We start from the raw sequence: 20121 nt of genomic DNA, 5'->3' as shown, positions 1-20121 counted from the left end.
ATTCGAAAATACTTAGCACCAAATGCGTATTATGTGTGAGTAATTAAGAAGCCATCGATGCTGTGGCAAATATATTTCCTTGAAAATAATTTACTGTCGCCGATTTTGAATGGTTCTTTCAACAAAGTATGAGATGTTATTTGAAGGATTATAGAGGACATGGTAAAAATAGCAGCACTGTAGCAGACCTGCAGTCTAAACGAATTTCTATTTACCTGATTAGATTTTCTACATTAACAAATACATAGAATATTATTCTATTATAATGTTAGACATTAACTTTTTAAAACATCAAATTTATTTTTCATTAAATAACATAAGGTTTGATGAGTACCTAGGTTTGCCGCTACAGGAAACCTAATAAAGTCATACTTAGTGAAAAGTTAAGTTTGAAATAAATAAATTTGCCTAATTTGATCAAAATATACCAAAATAGCCAAATAACCATGCTATGTAGATGATGTTTGAAGATGAAATTGAATTGTTTAAAAATGACTATTTTTTTTACAGGCTAAGTTTGGAACTATGTCACAGAAAACTGTGACTATGTTTACTAAAGTGTTGCCAAACAAAACTTTAGAATCTTCTCTTTCAATTGATTCTCATCCCGTGACGATAGGTTGTATAGTTTTTCATTTATAGAGTTAACAAAGTGTAATAATAATAATTTATAATTAACCTGTATTACTATCGCACACTTTACATGAATTTAACCACTGTAATTCAAATAAAACTCGTATAAGCTCTATGGTCTAATTATTTTACGTTTAACACAAATGTACAGTTGGTAAACTGTTAACTGTTAACTGTATAGTTTCGTAGTCTTCAGCAAACTTTTCGACTAAGTGTATTTCAAATTTATCTGAATAATTTTACAAGTAAATGTTTTCATCAAATTCCAACTAAATTTACAATTTTAATAAAGTACAAAAAAAGTGGTTATTTAAAATACATTAGTCTGAAAATACGTATTTTAATGTAATCTTTGGCTACAAAATGTCTATCTGTCAATAAATAATTGAAATTGCTGATTTCATTTCCACTCAGGATTGATAATATATGCACTACAATTTTGTGTCCTCTAAACATTCAAAATGACGCCATGTTTTACATAAACTGTTTCCGCAATGTCACTGCCATTGTCTTTGTCTTTCAACTGTTTCGTTCCTGTTGTCCGTGCCATTCCTGCTGTAGTTAAAAATAGCTATGAAAAATCATTATCCATTTATTCATAAAGTGGATTTTGGAGTTTGAGCTACCATTCCCCAAATGGTAATCTAACATTTTGGGTGACATCTGTTCTCACCCTGTAAATAATTACCATCGATTGTAAACAACTGTAAAATTAGGCTGTAACATAAAACCTGCATGATATGCAAATTCCATTTACCTGGATGGATTTTCACCAAAATGTTCCCTTTAAATTCACAGATTGATTTTCTATTTAGATAGCAATTAATAATTGTAATATTACATAGGTGTGCTGCTACAGGGATGATAATAAAGTGTGTTTTTTATTGAAACGTGAATAGCTTAGTATGAAAAAATACAAATTTGCTACATTTGATCAAAATATATCCCTAAGCAAACAAACTGCAACAATTTGTTTACTTTAAATAAGGTTAACGTAATGCCTTTAAATTTACAGTTTTTCGGAATTCTCTTCATAACCATTAGGCGTATAAAAACACTTCCATATACTAAGTTATTGATTTTTACGCTCTGCAAAACAGTTTAGAAAAAATTGTAAAATATTTTTTAGGGGTGAAAATGGGAAAACTCCAATTTCTACCCTATAAAACACCGATCCCATAGTTTGATCGTGCTGGTTCGTGAACTAGTTATAAAAATGTAGGTTTACACAATTTTACAGGATTTCATAAAAATCTAATAATTTTACTCAAATTATCGTGCAAACGGACATCATATTATCTTACTTGAACGGATGGTGTTTTTGGCCTCTAGGAACCTCAGCGCAAAAAAATAAATCGGTCCCGGGCATAGGTCTTACCATAAGACCTACGGTAATAGCTTATTCAATAGGCCTATTTATGAAATTTGTTTAAATATAAAACTATCATCACAACCAGCTTCATAAAGTTCTCTTCCCAAGTTGGGTTACATAGAAAGTTGTCATTGACATAATTAAAATGTTCTGAAAATAAAAAAATCTAGATTTTGGAATCATTATCAAAATATGATTTTTTATTATAGATTATAGTCTTCAATCTTAACTAAACGACACTCTTAGGCACTACTACTTTGTAGTTCACAAAATTAGCGATAACAAATATTTCTCCTTGTTTAGTTGGAAGGAATGGCCAGTAATCGTTAAAACATAATATGTTCTGTATTGTACGCATAACTTTGTGAAGAAATAACTAATATAAAATAACTAATAAAAAAAAATGATAATAATATATAAATGTGGATGGATTTTGGTCGGTTCGACTTCAACTTCGCTCTCATAAACTACTTGAATTTAATTTCTAGGCAAAAATATATGTCTTTATGATAAAAAAGCTAGTGTGTATGTTTACATTTGATTGGTAAACAAAAAAGAAATACTCAATCATTTGAGATTAAAATTTAAATTAATTAACCTAATAAACATCTTGTGTTTTTGAAGTAACATATAAAAAACTTTCTAGATGAATTTGTTTCAGATAGAGTTTGCAGAGGAGCAGGTTGAACTTAAAAACTTAGGTTAAATTCAGTTTTAAACTTACGTAGAGTTATAAGATTTGAAATCCTTATATACGAAATTGTAAATAAATAAAACTGCTTGATCCTAAGGGTGCGCGACCTATGGCCCTTATTACCTGCCGTGACATATCCATACTACACGATTTTTGCTGTTGAAGGCTACTTTCGATTTAGATCAAACATGAAGATATAAAACATATTTAACTCTTTTATTTAATTACATGTTTTTAAATTTCATCATATCTGAAACCCTGATCCAAAAAAATTAACCAATGGGGGGTGTTGATTTTCTTAAACGAACCTCTAACTTGATATCTGAGGCTCATCATTGTTTCAGACCAGCACTGTACGTACGTCTAGTGTATATTAAAATGATTTATGCCAAGACTTATATGTGGAAGCCATCTGTATTTTATTTTACAACTATTTTTTTAACAGTTTATACTTTTGTACTGTTTTATATATATTTACATTTTCTGAGTCAAAATACTCAGACTCTAAAAAGGAGTCAGCAAGCAAAAACACATTGATAGAAACGCTCCCTCAAAACACAAAGTAGTAAGTACGAGCATATTTTTATTGCAAATAGTAATACTAAATGATTATCCGTAATGGTTAAAACTTCAACAAGCTGTCAAAGCCATAAAATAATTTTGAAGTACCAATATGAGGTGAAATAAAATCCCATCATAGGTATACGCTTCTGATCTGGGATATGATCTGGACCATAGGAAACCCATTCTGCGCCGATTCACTTACGATAAATAATGACACATGGACCTTGTCCTGCCCTAATTTCCTAGGCTCTATCCCGGGACCATTTTACACATATAGGCTAGGCTTTAAGGTTCACGTCACTATCGATTAGATTAAAACCATTGGTGATTAGCGGAATTTGAGCCCGGGACCTCGGGCCCGAAGTCCCGTATCCTACTACTAGACCAGCTGGCGTACATTTAAATAATTAAACTCCTACAAACTGTCAATATGAATTTTTGAAATACCTTCCATATTAAACAAAACAAAACTTTACAATTTTATGTATATAATTTTGATTTATGACCAGAACCAGTGGAAGCCCTTATACCGGTTTCGCTCAGCCAAAATATGACCCTAACCAGTACCATTTGTACTTAGGATGCAAACACCATACAGAAAACCCACGAAACACAGTCATCCCTCGTGAGGTATCCAAGGTCGTCACCGACCACAAATCAATCCATAGTCTCCCTCGTGCGTGTGTGTGCGTGAGTGTGCGCGTGTGTGTGTCTCCATAGGATCGTCACGATGTAGTCTCAGGGGGGAGAGAAGCGGCTATATAACCATCCTCACCTTTCCTTTCGTTATCACAACTTCTTCTCCCTGTGGATTATCATCATGGGTACGCCATCGCGTAAGGTAAGAAAGTATCTAAATTTTAAAATAATTTTACATGCAATAATTATGCTTTTAAATTAATATTTTTTTCTAAATTTTTTAAATTTAACATGTGGGATACGAACCAACAGCGTCCACGTGTTTTGTTTCAAATTTATTTGGAATTAACTTTTTCAAATGAAGTTCGAAATTAGTAATTAAAAAGTTTACAAATTATATTACAATATTTTATTACTTTATAGCTATTTTATTCAGATATTGCTGATTGTGTTTTATTAAATAATATACAGTATGTCTCAAAACTTAAAAACAGTGACTTATGTTTTTTTTAATTTTCTAAGGTGCAAATTATCCATAGCTTAACTATAGTATATTTTTTGAATTCCTAAGCTCAACATATACATTATAAATAAATAATATATTTATCATGGTCCAAATTGATTGGATGCTTCTTTAAATTACCATAAGGTATTATTGCAAACATTGTTGAGCCCTCCCTTATAACAATAAATTAATTAAAAAATACAAAATATTTAACCGACCTGTTTCTTATATGCCACTAGACATTATTAAAAAAAAATAAAACATGAAATTCATTGAGTAAATACACTTATTTATTATAAATAGTGAACAATAATTTGCAAAGTATATTTACGTTGTTAAAACAATGTAAATTTAAAAATCGGTTGCATCTAAAAAGAGTGTTCATTAATACGTTTCTATGAACAAATCACTAAATTATAAAAAACACATTTCTTTAAAAAAAAAAACACCCCCCTCAAATGAAAATATATAATTATTCAATAATAAAGTAATTAATAATTCGATACTATAATGAAGTAAATGTATGTTTGCACTACTTATGTTTACAGCATATACTGTATATTGAAAAGTTTTTTCTATCTTAGAAACGAAAGAGATCGTACCTCCAAAATAAATTAGAAAACAAATCTTTGTAATACAATTGATTGTGGTTTCATCACCTTCATGGTGAATGCTGCGCTAATTCTTGAGTTACTCCCCATTGTTGCTTCATCGTACTGAACATGAATTAGAATCTCGAGAAAGAATAGAGATGAATAGAACTGTACAATACCTGTTGACTCCTGAACAGTGTCTGATGCAATCATAACTATGTCTAGGTTGCTTCACAGATAAAATACAAGATGCATTCACATATGCTCTAACTTACTCAACTCCAACTCTGACGAATTTTAATTTTGTCAATGCATTTTTTCACATAATGTATTTAAAGATGCAGTGGCTTATGGCTTTTCGGGAGGACACAGGTTTTTCAAAAAATGTCTAAAAAATTTACTAAAATAACTTAAAACTTGCTAAATGATGTTTTTTTTTAACTTGAAATGTAAGTAGCTATAAAATTAAGGATGAATTATCGTTTTGCTCCAACAAGTAAGTTCTTGATTAGCATTTGAAGTGGCGCTACCAAACGAAGAAACCGGTAATAGTTAATCAAACTCTAATAGTAAAGCATTTACATTTAATATACGATATATAAAATTTTCATCCAAAATATTGAAACAATTACACAACTAAAATGTGTTAATTTCGTTGTTATCGTGCCTAGTGCATTGAAAGAGCGGGAGACCTAAACGACTCGTAGACTTTGTGTTGTGATTTGAGGTGTTTTAGGTTTGGAAAAAACTTTGAAATTGTTATATGCAAACAATTTATTCAATAAATAAATGCGTAATCTTTCTTTTTAAAATTAAATATTCTTCCATTTTTTGGTATTTTTTCAATTTACAATGTTAATAAGCAATAATATTAACTGTGTTACAATAAACATTGTAAACCAACAAAAACTCAATATCAAATGTGTTATCATTCAAAAGATAACTAAATGTAAATATACTAAATATATATATAAGTATACTAAAAGTACTCAAAATAATCAGCAGTAATTTGGTCATTTTATACTCAACCTTTACCTACGCAATTTCAATACTGTATTGAAATATATAGAAGTTAGATACTAATTAATTTACATTAAAGATTTATATAATATTCGTATAATATAAAAGAACATTAACATTAGTTTTAAGTTCTTCATGATCATATATTGTGATTTAGTAATACAGCTATAAATTCGTGGAAATTACATTTGGCTTATATATTTGTGATTTAACTTATTACGTTTACATAGAATAGTTCCAAAGGTTAAAAAAAAACTATCGTTTTGACAACACAATAGTAGAATTTTCTTAAATTTTAAATATTATATCATATTTCTGTTATACATTAAATAATTTTCGAATTTACAGTTCTGCGTATCTTCTTTAAAACCAGTCCAATAAGAGAAATATTTTAACTAAACAATAACTTGGTTGTAACTTTTATAAATACAGACATTATTGTGTAAATTGAAAATAAAAAAAACTTAATACTATTGTTTATAATTAAATTAAACCAAATAAAATTTTAAATAACATAGCACTGTTAAAATTCACTTAAGAAAATTTAATAGTTTATAGTTTTATACTTGTAAGTTATATAGAAATGAATTCGTTTCCAGAAAGTATACAGACTAATAACATAATTTGTTAAATAAAAACTCATTCTTTTATTTTAATTCAAAAAACTTTGAACCGGTATCGCTAACATATGATATAGCGTTAGAAGAACTTATTTGAGTAAAATCTAATGTCTAATTCAGTAACATAATTCGTCGAAATAAAAAATGGTTTGATAACTAATTCAGAAAACCTTTTTCTAATGTTTTTAAAATTCAAATACATTAAATACTAAATAACTTTTCAATGGTCGTTTACGTGATGATATTATACGAATATAAAAATATGTATTCCAATACTTTTTTAAATTCGAACAACAGAGATTAAATCAAATTGGGTCTGATAGTAACCAAATTTGATCGAAATCGGTCGCTATTGCAATACAGAATTTAAATTTACCGTTTCGTAAATGTTTACATTATGCATAAAGATAAATTAAGTGTTACAATTCGTATTTACCTTCGTATAAATACTTACGACAAACAAAGTAGCTCAACACAAAAAATCGCAAAAAATCGGGTTTTTAAACACTAAAATATATGAATTCCCTTTAAACGATACATTTACCTTCTAATGCCCCATTGAATCAGAGTCAAGGAAGGAAAGTGATTGAGTACCGATCAGCTTTATGGCAGTCTGATGAAGTGATGAAGTCATTATGACAAGGGCCATTATTCGAACCATCAGCTGTTCACTACACCACGGTAGTGATTATAGAGCCCGATTGTACATTCTGAAACCTGTGTCTCACATTCACCTGCCGTTATGGGAGTCTGAAAGTGCTGTTTTTACATAGGAGTTTATTGTGTACGAGGTTAGATATTTTAGGTGGTGTTTAGGGAGGTTTTAAACATTGTGATCGTATTTTATTCATCATCACTTAGTACATATATTTGTTATCATATTTAAAAGATAACATGTTTTTTTTAATCTACTTATTATGATCTAAAGGTTAGGAGAAAAATATACCTCAATGTAACAACTAAAAAAAACACAACACCCGTTTCAGGTATCAACATTTTTACCGTAGTGTTCTTTACGAATAAAACTGTGTGTTTTAATTTGATGAGACTTAGTGTTATGGATAAAACATGAAAATGTAATTTGGTTATTTGTATTGATGTTAAACCCATAACAAAGTAGGTATGGTCAGACTAAACCCTTAAAAAGAGCAGGTAACGTTTACAAGAGATAATTTATCTAGCAATACTATGTCTAGCGAAAACCATACTTGTGACATTGCTTGTGACATTGACCAGTATAGAACTAATATAAAGAATAAAATTTCAATTTCTATCGACATATTTTATACAGCGTTATTGCCATAAATTTGTAAATCCATGACTAGATTGGTGATTAAATCAGTCTAAATTTCAATTGGAAATGCTTAAATATACAACTTTGAAATACATGTTTTTCATGTAATTATAATTTTGTGTTTATACATTAAAAGAGTAGTACATTATATATCAAATTTGTTCTTATTGGTAACTTTATTGCGCCTATTCGCGATTTCTTCCCATTTTGAATATTCTCTGTGTAATTCTGGAAATTTATAAAGCCAATGAAAAAAGTTAAGCTAATTTATTTTTAACTCATACATTTTAAATTCATGTTTTGGTGAGAACTGTACTCCATTTTCGAACGAAGGAGTTCGGGTTCAATACCTCACCAATCTATATTTTTCGTGAACAAATTTCGTAAAAATTGCTATACAAGATTTTTAGCTGTAAAATTTTATTAGGACTGTTTTGTACTAAAAATGTCAGTTAGACAAGCTATAAGCTGGTTTAAGATAGAATAAGAAATAGTTACTTTATATACTTTGTATCTTTTTAAGCTATTACAAATTACAAGTCGTTTATTTTTTTTTTATCCAAAGTAGTCTTTAAAAGTCAATTAATTTTCAAGATCAAAAGCAAATGGTAATACAAGAGTTTATTTTTATCTTTATTATGAAACTCTAAATATTTTAACAGTACTTTGGAAATAGCTCTTGCCAACCCTGCGTTTTTGTGATTCAAAGGTTTAAGAACTTTTTAAACCCCTTTAACTTTACCCGTTGCCACATTTCCTACTTATTACTTTATACCAATGATTATATTGATTTTTCAATCTTACACAATTTATCAGCCGAAAAGAAATATGGATCGTTTTGTCCAATGACGCTTGAGTGCGTCGATGTTTCGTCTTTCAAATGTGATTTTACTAACCTTAAAAAACACACTTAACTTACTTTCCTGAAGCAGAAAGAAAACCTATGTACTCGTTAAAAGCAATGTTTTAAAATTGGGAATACCTCTGATAAGTCTAAGGAAATAACTTCAATACCGTTGGCACATTTAATACCAAGTTTGCTGCGGTATGGGTATGTTAATTAATGTATGTTTTATGGCATTATAAACAAGAGCTTTACAAGCGCAATGTAAGATTTACCCTAAAAAATATAGAAAGATTTAGTTTCCATCAACAAACTAACGCTTATCAATAAACACACAGAAAAAACCTTCATTGTGTGAAAATATTTACATGTTGTATCCAAAGTCAACTGTTGTTACAGAGAGTCTGTGAATTGGAAAATGGCGAACAACTATTCTTTAAACAATTAAATTCCCTTGCCGGTTAGGATTATTTAAAAGAATTGATTAAACAGACTTAATCACCGGCAACAATTACATTTAGAGCAATTAGCGAATTACATTTTCCCAGAGTGTGTGTTACAATTGCAGGGTTGCAAAACATGTCGACAGACTCTCACGTTAGGTGAGAGCGATGTCCAGGAAATCGGCAACGACAAAACATCAAATTAACAACAACGATTAAAGATGAAATAAAAAAGCCTCAAAAACCTTAAATTTACAACAACGATTAAATATTAAAATAAAAAAAGCCTCAAAAACCTTAAATTAACAGCAACGATTAAAGATGAAAATAAAAATCCTCAAAACATTAAATTAACATCAACAATTAAAGATGGTAATAAAAGCCTCAAATACATTAAATTACCAGCAACAATTATTGAAGATGAAAATAAAAAATCTCAAAGTGAAAATATACAATTATTGATGATTTCTCTTAGAATAAACAAAACAGAAAAGACACTAAGGTAAAATTTAGGAACTTAGCTAAAAAAGAAAACAAATAAAAATTAAAAATAACCATGAAAGACCCAAAGATAAACAACTATGGCAAATAAAAACACTTGAATCACCAAACAGTTTCCATAGTTGTAGGAACAAGCCATGATTTGAAAAATAAGTCGATCTCAAAAGTTTAACATATTTGTCACAAAATTATATAAATTATATAATTATAATATATATTATATTATATAATTATATAATTATTATGTGGGTTCTTGAGACACATTAAATCGAATAAAATTTATTGCGGTTTAGTCACAGATACAATATAAATAGTAAATGCTAGGATGATTGCCAAATGCATGATGTTTATCCACATCAGAATAGTAGTATCATAGATAAAGTAAAGTTATATTACTTCATCTATGGTAGTATCTTTTTGTTTGGATACATTAATATCACTTTTGGGTTAATGTTTCCTCATTAACTTTCCACAGTCAAATTATTATTAATACAGGGTAGGGGCGTGGTTTATGTTAAGAGTCCGGGTTCAAACACTGATAATTACTTGGAGCTTTTAGTTATTGAATACACAACCGACAAAGAAAATAATTTCTTAATTAAATGCGTAATTCAGTTGGCTCAGGGTGGTCTGGACCAATGAATACAAGGTTTGTATTCATTGTCTGGACCTAGCGTTAAAATTTTTTTCGGGTGGTAGAGCAACAAGTGTGATTCAAATCCACAGTTAAAAAACATATTCCATACACCCACTTGCTGAAACATTATTTTGATTTTTTAAAACTTGTACATTTACATAACATTTTTAAATTCCTCTAGTATTTGCATAATTTTTTGTAACTTTGACACTACCATAATATTTTCCATTAAATTCTATGTAAGAATAGACAGCTTTTGGTGAGCCCAAAGCTTCAGAATTGCTATTTAAATTGATTAGAACTAAGACATTTTGATTTTCCCCAAAAAAGGTTAAAAAATTAGCATTCAGACACCTTTTTTAAGAATAATACTAGAGATTAGCAAATGGCTACAAAAACTGCTCTAAAATCTGAGCTTTTAAAAATATGATTAGGCATTTTATTTGCTTCCTTTTAAATACAGCTTGAACGAAATGGGAAACGATGCACCAGCTGATCGTAGTAGTAGTATCTTTAGGTGTTGCCAACTTATTTTCAAGCGTACACATATTACGTGCCTAATAAAAGTACACTGTATTGTGTTGTTTGGTTGGAATACTGGTTTGCGGCAAAAAATTAGTGCTACGAAAAAATGAGCACGGCAAAAATAAAAAGTGCGGCAAAATTAAGTAAATGAAGCAATTAGCTATTTGGCATACAGTACTATATCAGTGCAAGGAAGCCCACTTCGTCAGGTAACTGTAGGAAAAAAGCAAAGAAGAACTTAGGAAAGAAGAAATGTTAAGTCATTAACATTGAATAGAGATCGAATACAAATAAAACTGTTGCAGTTGTAACTGAAACCAGTCGCGGTGAAGGTGTAAGACTGCTGATCGTCACCGACAAAAACTACAAACATAGATAACATCAACGCGATTTGCACCTGATCGGTTGCGAAAGTAAATCTCGTAACTGTAGTTCACGACCGTCGGGGGGCGAGGGGGGCAGTCGTGCCCCTTGTATTACGGTGCAGAGCCCTGCATTGCCTAATGAGCCCTACTTTCATACATCACACATCTTCCGTTACATCAGTGTGGCCCTGCGTTACGGAATAAGATTAGATGTTGTTTTCCTCGGCCTTCACAGTAAGGGCTGGATGGTGTGAATACCTTGAATCACCGCTGCGTTCACCATTCATGAATCTCGGACGTTTGTTGGAACTAATCGTGTTATAAACGCTAGAGGGATGGCGGTAACTATGAAGAACTATGGGAGATTGGTCTATAGGTAGAGCAGGGGACTTTGGTCCCCGAGGTCCCGGGTTCAAATCTCACCAATGACCAATGGATTTTATCTAAGAGGTAATGCCGTGACCCTCTAGAACTAGTCCAAATGTGTAAACGGTTCCCAGATAGAACGCAGCGTCCTAGGATGTAAAAGAAGGATTTACAAAAATATTGATAAAATAAAATAATTACTTATCCAACCACAGTTGTTCGCATGATGACTAGTTTCGTTCCTTAGAACTTCGTCAGGTCATTAGTATGCAACCACATCATCAATGTTAATACATTTTGGTATGCCAATAGATTCATTAGAAGACTGTCACAATACTGTAATCAAAACTTGTCATGTTGAAAAAATAATTCATATGGAATAAAAATGATTAACTGATTAAAACAGTAGAAGCTGGCCAGCATTGTCTTATCACTGTCACTGACTAATTTTAACTCTCTTAATCATGATGTTTCTTCTTCTCTCCAGTGCCACCTGTATTTCAGTTTGTTTTGTTCTTCTTATTTTATACTTCTTTGATTTGTAACTTTTCAATATATGTGTCAAATATAATATTTGACTGGAACTAATTCATGACTGGGTGTCTGATCATTAAACATATTACATGGGTCGAGTTCAGTCAGTTTTATTTAGTCAGTGGCAGTGATAAGACAGTGCACATGTTTTGTAACACTGTACAAATGAACATCACTAAACATCTGGAATTCTTATAGTCTTGTGATATATAATTATTATACACCTGTTCAATTGTTTATATTATTCAAGTACGTTAATCTCAATATTTCCCTTTATATTTCGTATTTTAAGCGTACATATAAAACCATACATAACAATCGTCAACTAGAAGCTTGTTAACTACTTTATTTCTTGTTAACAGGGTTAATTCTTTAGGTATCATGAACAATGATTATGTCTGTGATTAAATCATTTAAAAATTAATTTAATTTACCTTAGATTTGGTAATTATGATGATTGAAATTGTTAAGAAACTGTGAAAACATATTGCAAAAGATAACACTTCTACCAAGAAACCATCCAATTCCTTTAACTACCTATGTAAAATAAATCGCTAAGTTTCATTCACAAAAGCAATTGGAAAGTTAAGTACAATACTTAATAATTTTTATTTTATAACTGTTATTTTATTTTCACAGGCGTGCTTTAGAATAGCGGCTCTGGCCCTTCTCGTACAACTATCCCTTGCCAAAGAAACCAAAGAAACAACGGAACTTGCAAGGCCTAAAAGAGATCGGTTAGGTAAGTTGCAACATTTATTATAATACATCTTTATGGATATTCAGAATATAATGTAGGTAGTACCCAGTTGAATTTTTCATCTTTACCGACAACTATGTATATAGTATTGGATGTTTATATTTGTGATCATGAGATCCGCAAGTAAGCTCTGCTGTAATATAATGTCCTAAAAGGAAATAAACTGCTGGGAAATAAAAATGATACATAAAACACATGACTTTGTAATACATATATTTATTTTTAACATGTATCTATGAATTCCCAAATTTCATGTCGAATAAATTGCCACACATGTTTTGTCAATAATACTTTGCGTAAGGCTTAAATATCGTCATAAAATAATTTTATGGTTTATACATATCATTCAAACTAGTCATTTTAGTTCTTCTGTAATCAAAAACTTATAATGCGTGAAAACATAGAATGATTTATTTCTAAAGGATTTTAATATACATTGTATCATTTATAGAGGGACTAGAAGCAGCTGCAAGACAATATCTTCCGCCGGGCCAAGGAGGTGGTAGTGGAGGAGGAGGATCACCCTCAGGCTCTTACGGCGCTCCAGGAGGTACAGGGGGTGGCGGCTTCGGTGGTTCACCGTCTGGCAGCTACGGAGCACCTGGTGGAGGCAGTGGAGGGTACAACGGTGGCGCACCTGGAGGTGGGGCCGGAGCACCTTCTGGAAGTTACGGAGCACCGGGTGGTGGAAGCGGATCAGGACCCTCTGGTAGCTACGGAGCGCCTGGTGGAGGATCTGGTGGTTTCGGCGCTGGCTCACCATCAGGATCATACGGAGCACCCGGTGGTGGCTCACCCTCAGGATCATACGGAGCACCTGGTGGTGGCTCACCCTCAGGATCATACGGAGCACCTGGCGGTGGAGCACCAGGAGGATTTGGAAGTGGTGGCAATGGTGGTAGTGGTCCATCCAACCAATATCTACCTCCAAGTCAAGGAGGCGGTGTAGGAGGAGGGGCTGGTGGTAGACCGTCCGGATCGTACGGAGCTCCTGGATCAACCGGAAACGGTTTTGGTAGCGGCAGCGGTGGTCGTCCTTCTGGTTCATACGGTGCTCCAGGTAGTGGAAACGGCAATGGAGGAAGTAATGGTGGACGGCCATCCGGATCATATGGAGCCCCGGGAGCTGGAGGTGCTGGCAGTGGCAGACCATCAGGATCATACGGAGCACCAGGAGCACCAGGGGCTGGAAACGGTGGGTATGGCAGTGGACGTCCCGGTGCTGGAGGTAATGGAGGCAACGGAGGTGGCAGACCATCAGGATCATACGGTGCTCCCGGTGCAGGAGGATTCGGTGGACAGCCATCAAGCTCTTATGGAGCACCAGGTGCTGGCGGAAACGGGGGTTACGGAAGTGGCAGACCAGGTGCTGGTAGTTCAGGAGCTGGAAACGGAAGACCCTCAAGTAGCTACGGTGCTCCTGGAGGTGGAAACACTGGTGGACGACCCTCTGGATCATATGGTGCTCCGGGTGCTGGAGGAAATGGATTTGGCAGCAATGGAGGTGGAAGACCCTCTGGCTCATACGGTGCTCCTGGTAGCAACGGTGGTGCAGGTGGTGGCTCTGGAGGATTTGGCGGACAAGGAGGGGCTGGAGCTTCAAACCAATATCTTCCTCCCGGACAAGGTGGTGGTTCAGGAGCTGGAAGCCCAGGTGGTTTTGGAGGTGGAGCACCTTCTGGATCCTATGGCGCTCCTGGTGCTGGTGGCCCAGGTGGTTTTGGTGGAAGTGGAGGTAGTAGCCCATCCAGCACTTACGGAACACCAGGGTCAGGTGGATTGGGAGGAAACGGAGCAGGTCGACCATCAAGCAGTTATGGAGTCCCTGGTCAGGGTGCTGGTAGTCCTGGAGGGTTTGGAGGTAATGGAGGTGGAAGACCATCAAGCAGCTATGGAGCTCCAGGTCAAGGTGCTGGTAGTCCTGGAGGTTTTGGAGGAAATGGAGGTGGACGACCATCAAGCAGCTATGGAGCTCCAGGTCAAGGTGCTGGTAGTCCTGGAGGTTTTGGAGGAAATGGAGGTGGACGACCATCAAGCAGCTATGGAGCTCCAGGTCAAGGTGCTGGTAGTCCTGGAGGTTTTGGAGGAAATGGAGGTGGACGACCATCAAGCAGCTATGGAGCTCCAGGTCAAGGTGCAGGTAGTCCTGGAGGTTTTGGAGGCAATGGAGGTGGGCGACCATCAAGTAGTTATGGAGTCCCAGGTCAGGGTGCTGGTAGTCCTGGAGGGTTTGGAGGTAATGGAGGTGGAAGACCATCAAGCAGTTATGGTGCCCCTGGTGCCGGAGGAAACGGTGGTGGTCGACCTTCTAGCAGCTACGGTGCACCTGGTGCTGGAGGAAACGGTTTTGGAGGAGCAAGTGGTGGAAGACCATCGAGCAGCTACGGCGCTCCCGGTCAAGGAGCTGGTGGGGCCAGTGGATTCGGAGGAGGTGCTGGAAGGCCTTCAGGAAGTTACGGAGCACCCGGAGCAGGAGGTTCTGCAGGATCTGGTGGCAGTGCACCTGGAGGCTCGTACCTTCCCCCTTCACAGGGAGGTGGACAAGGAGGATTTGGAGGAGGAGCCCCAGGAGCTGGAGGTTTTGGAGCGGGTAGCCCTGGTGGTCAAGGAGGTGGAGCACCTTCTAGTTCATACGGCGCACCCGGCGGAGGAGCACCAGGAGGCGGAGCACCATCTGGATCGTATGGAGCGCCAGGAGCTGGAGGTTTTGGAGGTGGGTCACCATCCGGATCATACGGTGCTCCAGGAGGTGGTTCCCCATCTGGATCATATGGAGCTCCAGGAGGTGGTTCCCCATCTGGATCATACGGAGCACCAGGAGGTGCTAGCACAGGAGGATTTGGAGGTGGTGCACCAGGAGTTAGTTCCCCATCTGGATCATATGGAGCACCTGGAGGTGGTTCCCCATCTGGATCATACGGAGCACCAGGAGGCGGTAGCACAGGAGGTCTTGGAGGACAGCCGTCCGGATCTTACGGAGCTCCAAGCGGTGGATTTGGAGGTGGAGCTCCATCAAGCTCGTACGGTGCACCTGGTGGTGGAGCTGGAGGACAGCCTTCGGGTAGCTACGGAGCACCCGGCGCTGGAGGTGCTAGTGGCGGATCTCCTTCTGGCTCCTATGGAGCTCCAGGGTCAGGAAGTTCTGGAGGCTACAGCGGGTCTTCGCCTGCTGGTGGTGCTGGTGGCTACAGCAGTGGCGGTCCTTCTTCCTCGTACGGCGCGCCAGGAGCTGGAGGTGGTCAGCAGCAAAACCCCGACGGAAGCTACATCTATTAGACGAGAAAAGACTAAACCTGAACACTTCGAATATCTAGCTTTCACTGCCAATCGGATAGTTGTAAATAAATTACCATTAATGTTAAGGCTTTTAATTTAAAATTATTATTAATTTATATTTTGTAATAAATCGATGTAAAACTTACTACTTGTTTTAATTTAACATCCTGAAACCATATTTTGGAGTCCTATGAACACACAATACTATACATGACAGGCATTCTGGATCATTCATTGCCTTTTGTACAGATTCTGAGACTTAAAGTAAATCGCCCTGGCCTATACCGACCAGCATTAAGTGTATAAATGCTATTATACATTTACATGTTTTTAATACGAATAATAATAGGGTTAATATAATAATAATGAGGAATAATAAGGGTTGATATTTTAACTAAATAACTCTCACGCCTTCTTGAATACTAGATAATGGTTTACTGGTGGAACTGTTAGAATGTCCATTTTGTCCGATAACAAAGTACGTACAATTTGGGGTGTCTAAAATCTCCATTTCGATTCGTGAGATGCAAGGATGAATTAATTACGTCTGTCTCTACTTAAGTTAGCATTACTGAACAAGCAGAATTGTGAAGTAACATCACAACAATGAAAACATGTTAGATGTTAGTTGTGTTAACCTGAATGTACTCGAGTAGAGATTTTACATCGGGCCACGGTCCTCAGCTAACACAGAATTTTTTTAATAGGCATAAGGTATTAAAATAGGCATTTATTTGAAGCTGATTTAGGTATAGTACTGTATTTTTGTTTTGTATTATTATTGGCAAACAAATCAAACGAAAAAGTGCTTACCACATTACATAAATATTAAATAATAAAAATAAAAAACGTTTTCGTCAGGTTGTAAATTGTTTGACAAAGCAAAATGTAGTATAAAGTAGTATAGTTGAACATATTATACTAGTTCAATTTTTTTCTCCGTATGGTTACGTTTGAGATAGATCCTTTAATACATCTTTCATGAATTAATAGGCAAAATAAACCTTATAAATCACCAAATATCTTTTTGTTTTTACGTAAAAACATGTGCTGCAAGTAAATTGAATGTTATATTGTGACATTAAATTATATTATAAAATAAACACCAAATTATATCAATCCTAATTTCTTGCATTATTTTTATATGATGCCTATAATAGTGGTACTGTACCATTAATTTACATTTAGAGTATTTTCATGATTAAAATGCCTCTCTTATAAGTACGTTAGAGGTTCGTATTATGTTCATAGAGTAATTACTCACTAGACTGTTAAGCTATTGTTAAATAGACTAAATCAAATTTTAGATCATCCCCATTTTATAGGCAACACCTAGTTTTAGATACATTGTGCAGAACCAAAATTAATGGTATAGGAATGTATGGGATAATTTTATTTTTCTTTCTTGCTAAGATCTAACCTGGAACCGTTTCACAAATTACGTCCTGCTAGGCATAGAGGGTCGCGGAATTATCACTTACAATCTATTGGTGATTGGTGGGATTTGAACCCTGGACCTCGGGACCGAAGTGTCTCGCTCGACCACTAATAACCTCGTAAGCATTGCTCGTCCCCAAAAAGGTGGTGGTGGGTTTAATCGTTCGAAATCGATCATCACTGTAACAAGCCTATTTACCGTATTGTTAAGTAGTTACAATATAAATGTCAATGTAACAAATACCGTTGGAAGACGTATTATACTGTATCCATAAAATTATGTGTATGCCTTCAAACAATACATTAAATATACGCAGTACAAGTGTGTCTAGTGTTAAGAAGACGGCATTTTGAAGGCGTAATCGATATCATTCCTAAAATTGTTTAACAATTGAAAGGACATCTAGTGATGAATCCTGAAAATTTAATTTCAGCTAGAGTTAATAAATAAATAAGTTAATTAATAAATAATACAAACTTAAAGTATCTTGCCATTATCAAACACTTTTGTTGTTGTTCACAGTTGTTTCAATGCCGTCCCATTACAAAGAGAATGTTTGAAGGTAAACCAATTCGCTTGTAACAAAATAAAGTTGTCTTCGTTTCATCGGTTATAACTTATTGTTTATCCTTTGACTAAACAATAAATGATGATAATACACTTTTTCACGTTTTACGCAAAATGTTGTAGTATACAGGGTGTCCCGTAAGTAAATAGCCAAACTCCGGGGAATGGTTCTATCGGTTAATATAAAGAGAAAATCGAGATTAACATTTTTTTCAAAATCGCTTCGTTAACAAGATATCTGCCATTTTGTATATTTTATATAAATATTTTTATTTTTGGATCTTTTCAACCGATCATTATAAAACTTGGTATGTAGGTTAAGATAGAAGAGCTCCATGTTAAAAAAAATCATCTTGATTCATCTTAAAATTTCAAAATGGTGACCATTTTATTTTTTTTTACTTAAATTACTCAAAAACGGCTAATTTTACGAAAATATCCCCAAGAACACTTTTATTTAGCACTAGCTGTGTGCCCGTTCTACGTACGGGAATTGTTTGAATACATATAAACCTTCGCAAATACAACATCTGACAGGTTCAAGCCAAAACGAATGCTTCAAAATTCAATGTCACCCGATCGTGTTAGTCCATAATATCTAATGATAAAAGGAATTGCTTTATAGATCTATGAGGTTTAGCCCTGAGGTAGGCCTGTAATTGAAAGTTACTTTTCAAACTGGTTAAAAGTAGTTAAAATTCTACCTCAACCTCACTACTGCACACTTTATTTGGGTTGAAATTTTCATTAACAAAGGTCATCTTGTCCTTTCCACGAAACACGAGAAATAAGGACATTAATGCGTTATCAACAGACATACACATGCAAATACAGAACTGAATTAGGGGATTTGAACCGCTTTAACCAAAGCAAATTACAAACAAAATAATTGTGTTGGAAAGTTTTGATAGTGTCATCAAATTTTATGATAATCGTATTCAGGCCTAATCAAACTGTAAAATTGGTGTAAATCCGTTGACAAATATATAAATAAGTAAGTAAATACACAGTCCACAAAACATTGATACGTATTATTTTACATCATACTACACAAAAACGGGTACTTTTCCATCCGTATTGATAGACTGGAAAGTTGTACTTTACCGTGCCTAAACACAGAAAAGTCACGTTTTGTACTTTTGCACTTAGTCAGCTGATGAAATAAACAGCTAACAGCAACGGCCTTATTATCTGTAATATAAAAATATTATAATTTATGCTATGTCCTAAATAAATTGTGCTATGCGTTTAAAATGTACTAATTATTCTGTGTACTGTATTATGATGTTAAGTATCGTACGTTACTCGCGTGGTAATTAAGCTTTAACGTACTCGCATGGTAAAACGCCACTTACCGGGCTAGTAACGTAATATTGTGAAAAAGTGCCCCGTGTGAGAGATCGGTAAATTTACCGTGCTCCATGTGATTTTGCGGGTCTCCAGCTGATTTTACCTAGTCTTTTCTGTAAACAACGACTGCATAGACAAGCTACAGAAGACCAGGAACCCGTCCGGCTGTCCCATAACTTGTTAGAGCATTTTCTTTGTAAATTACCGTGGTTTTTATCCTAAATATGGGTTTTCAAAAGTTTAATTCATTTATTTACCTTATTTAATTTGCCCTGTTTTACTTTTTTGCTGAACATATTCAATGTGTTACGCAGTCTGCAACCTATGTAGTTTCTCTGACCAAACCTAAAGAGTGAGACTATGACCAAATTTCCCTGAGAGGCCCTTTCTCAATTATAGATACAAATACGAAAAAGAGTACATCTGGATGAAGCGGAGCCATGGTTTTTCCTTTGCTACAGTTACATATGTTTCCCTTGAAAGTTGTTTGAGGGTGTATTAAAATTTTGCTTGTCTAAGATAAGATAGGAAGTCACAGCGTTTAAATAATCTCATTTGATAATCTTTAACATTAAAGATAC

The 20121-nt window shown here is 34.7% G+C and overlaps 1 protein-coding gene across 1 annotated transcript; it reads left to right on the top strand.

The window, feature by feature from the left end:
- The first annotated feature begins 4044 nt into the window (after positions 1-4044).
- LOC128998461 (pro-resilin-like) lies at positions 4045-16330 on the top strand. Its single transcript, XM_054424592.1, has 3 exons — positions 4045-4104; positions 12789-12891; positions 13361-16330. Exons 1-3 carry the CDS (start codon positions 4084-4086, stop codon positions 16183-16185), a joined length of 2949 nt encoding a protein of 982 aa, XP_054280567.1. The 5' UTR covers positions 4045-4083; the 3' UTR covers positions 16186-16330.
- Positions 16331-20121: the final 3791 nt, after the last annotated feature.

The sequence above is a fragment of the Macrosteles quadrilineatus genome, unplaced genomic scaffold (genome assembly GCF_028750875.1).
Source record: "Macrosteles quadrilineatus isolate MER2022 unplaced genomic scaffold, UCM_ALF_1.0 Scaffold_7__1_contigs__length_78375512, whole genome shotgun sequence".
Classification (NCBI taxonomy): domain Eukaryota; kingdom Metazoa; phylum Arthropoda; class Insecta; order Hemiptera; family Cicadellidae; genus Macrosteles; species Macrosteles quadrilineatus.
This window is presented reverse-complemented; position numbering and strand designations above follow the sequence as displayed.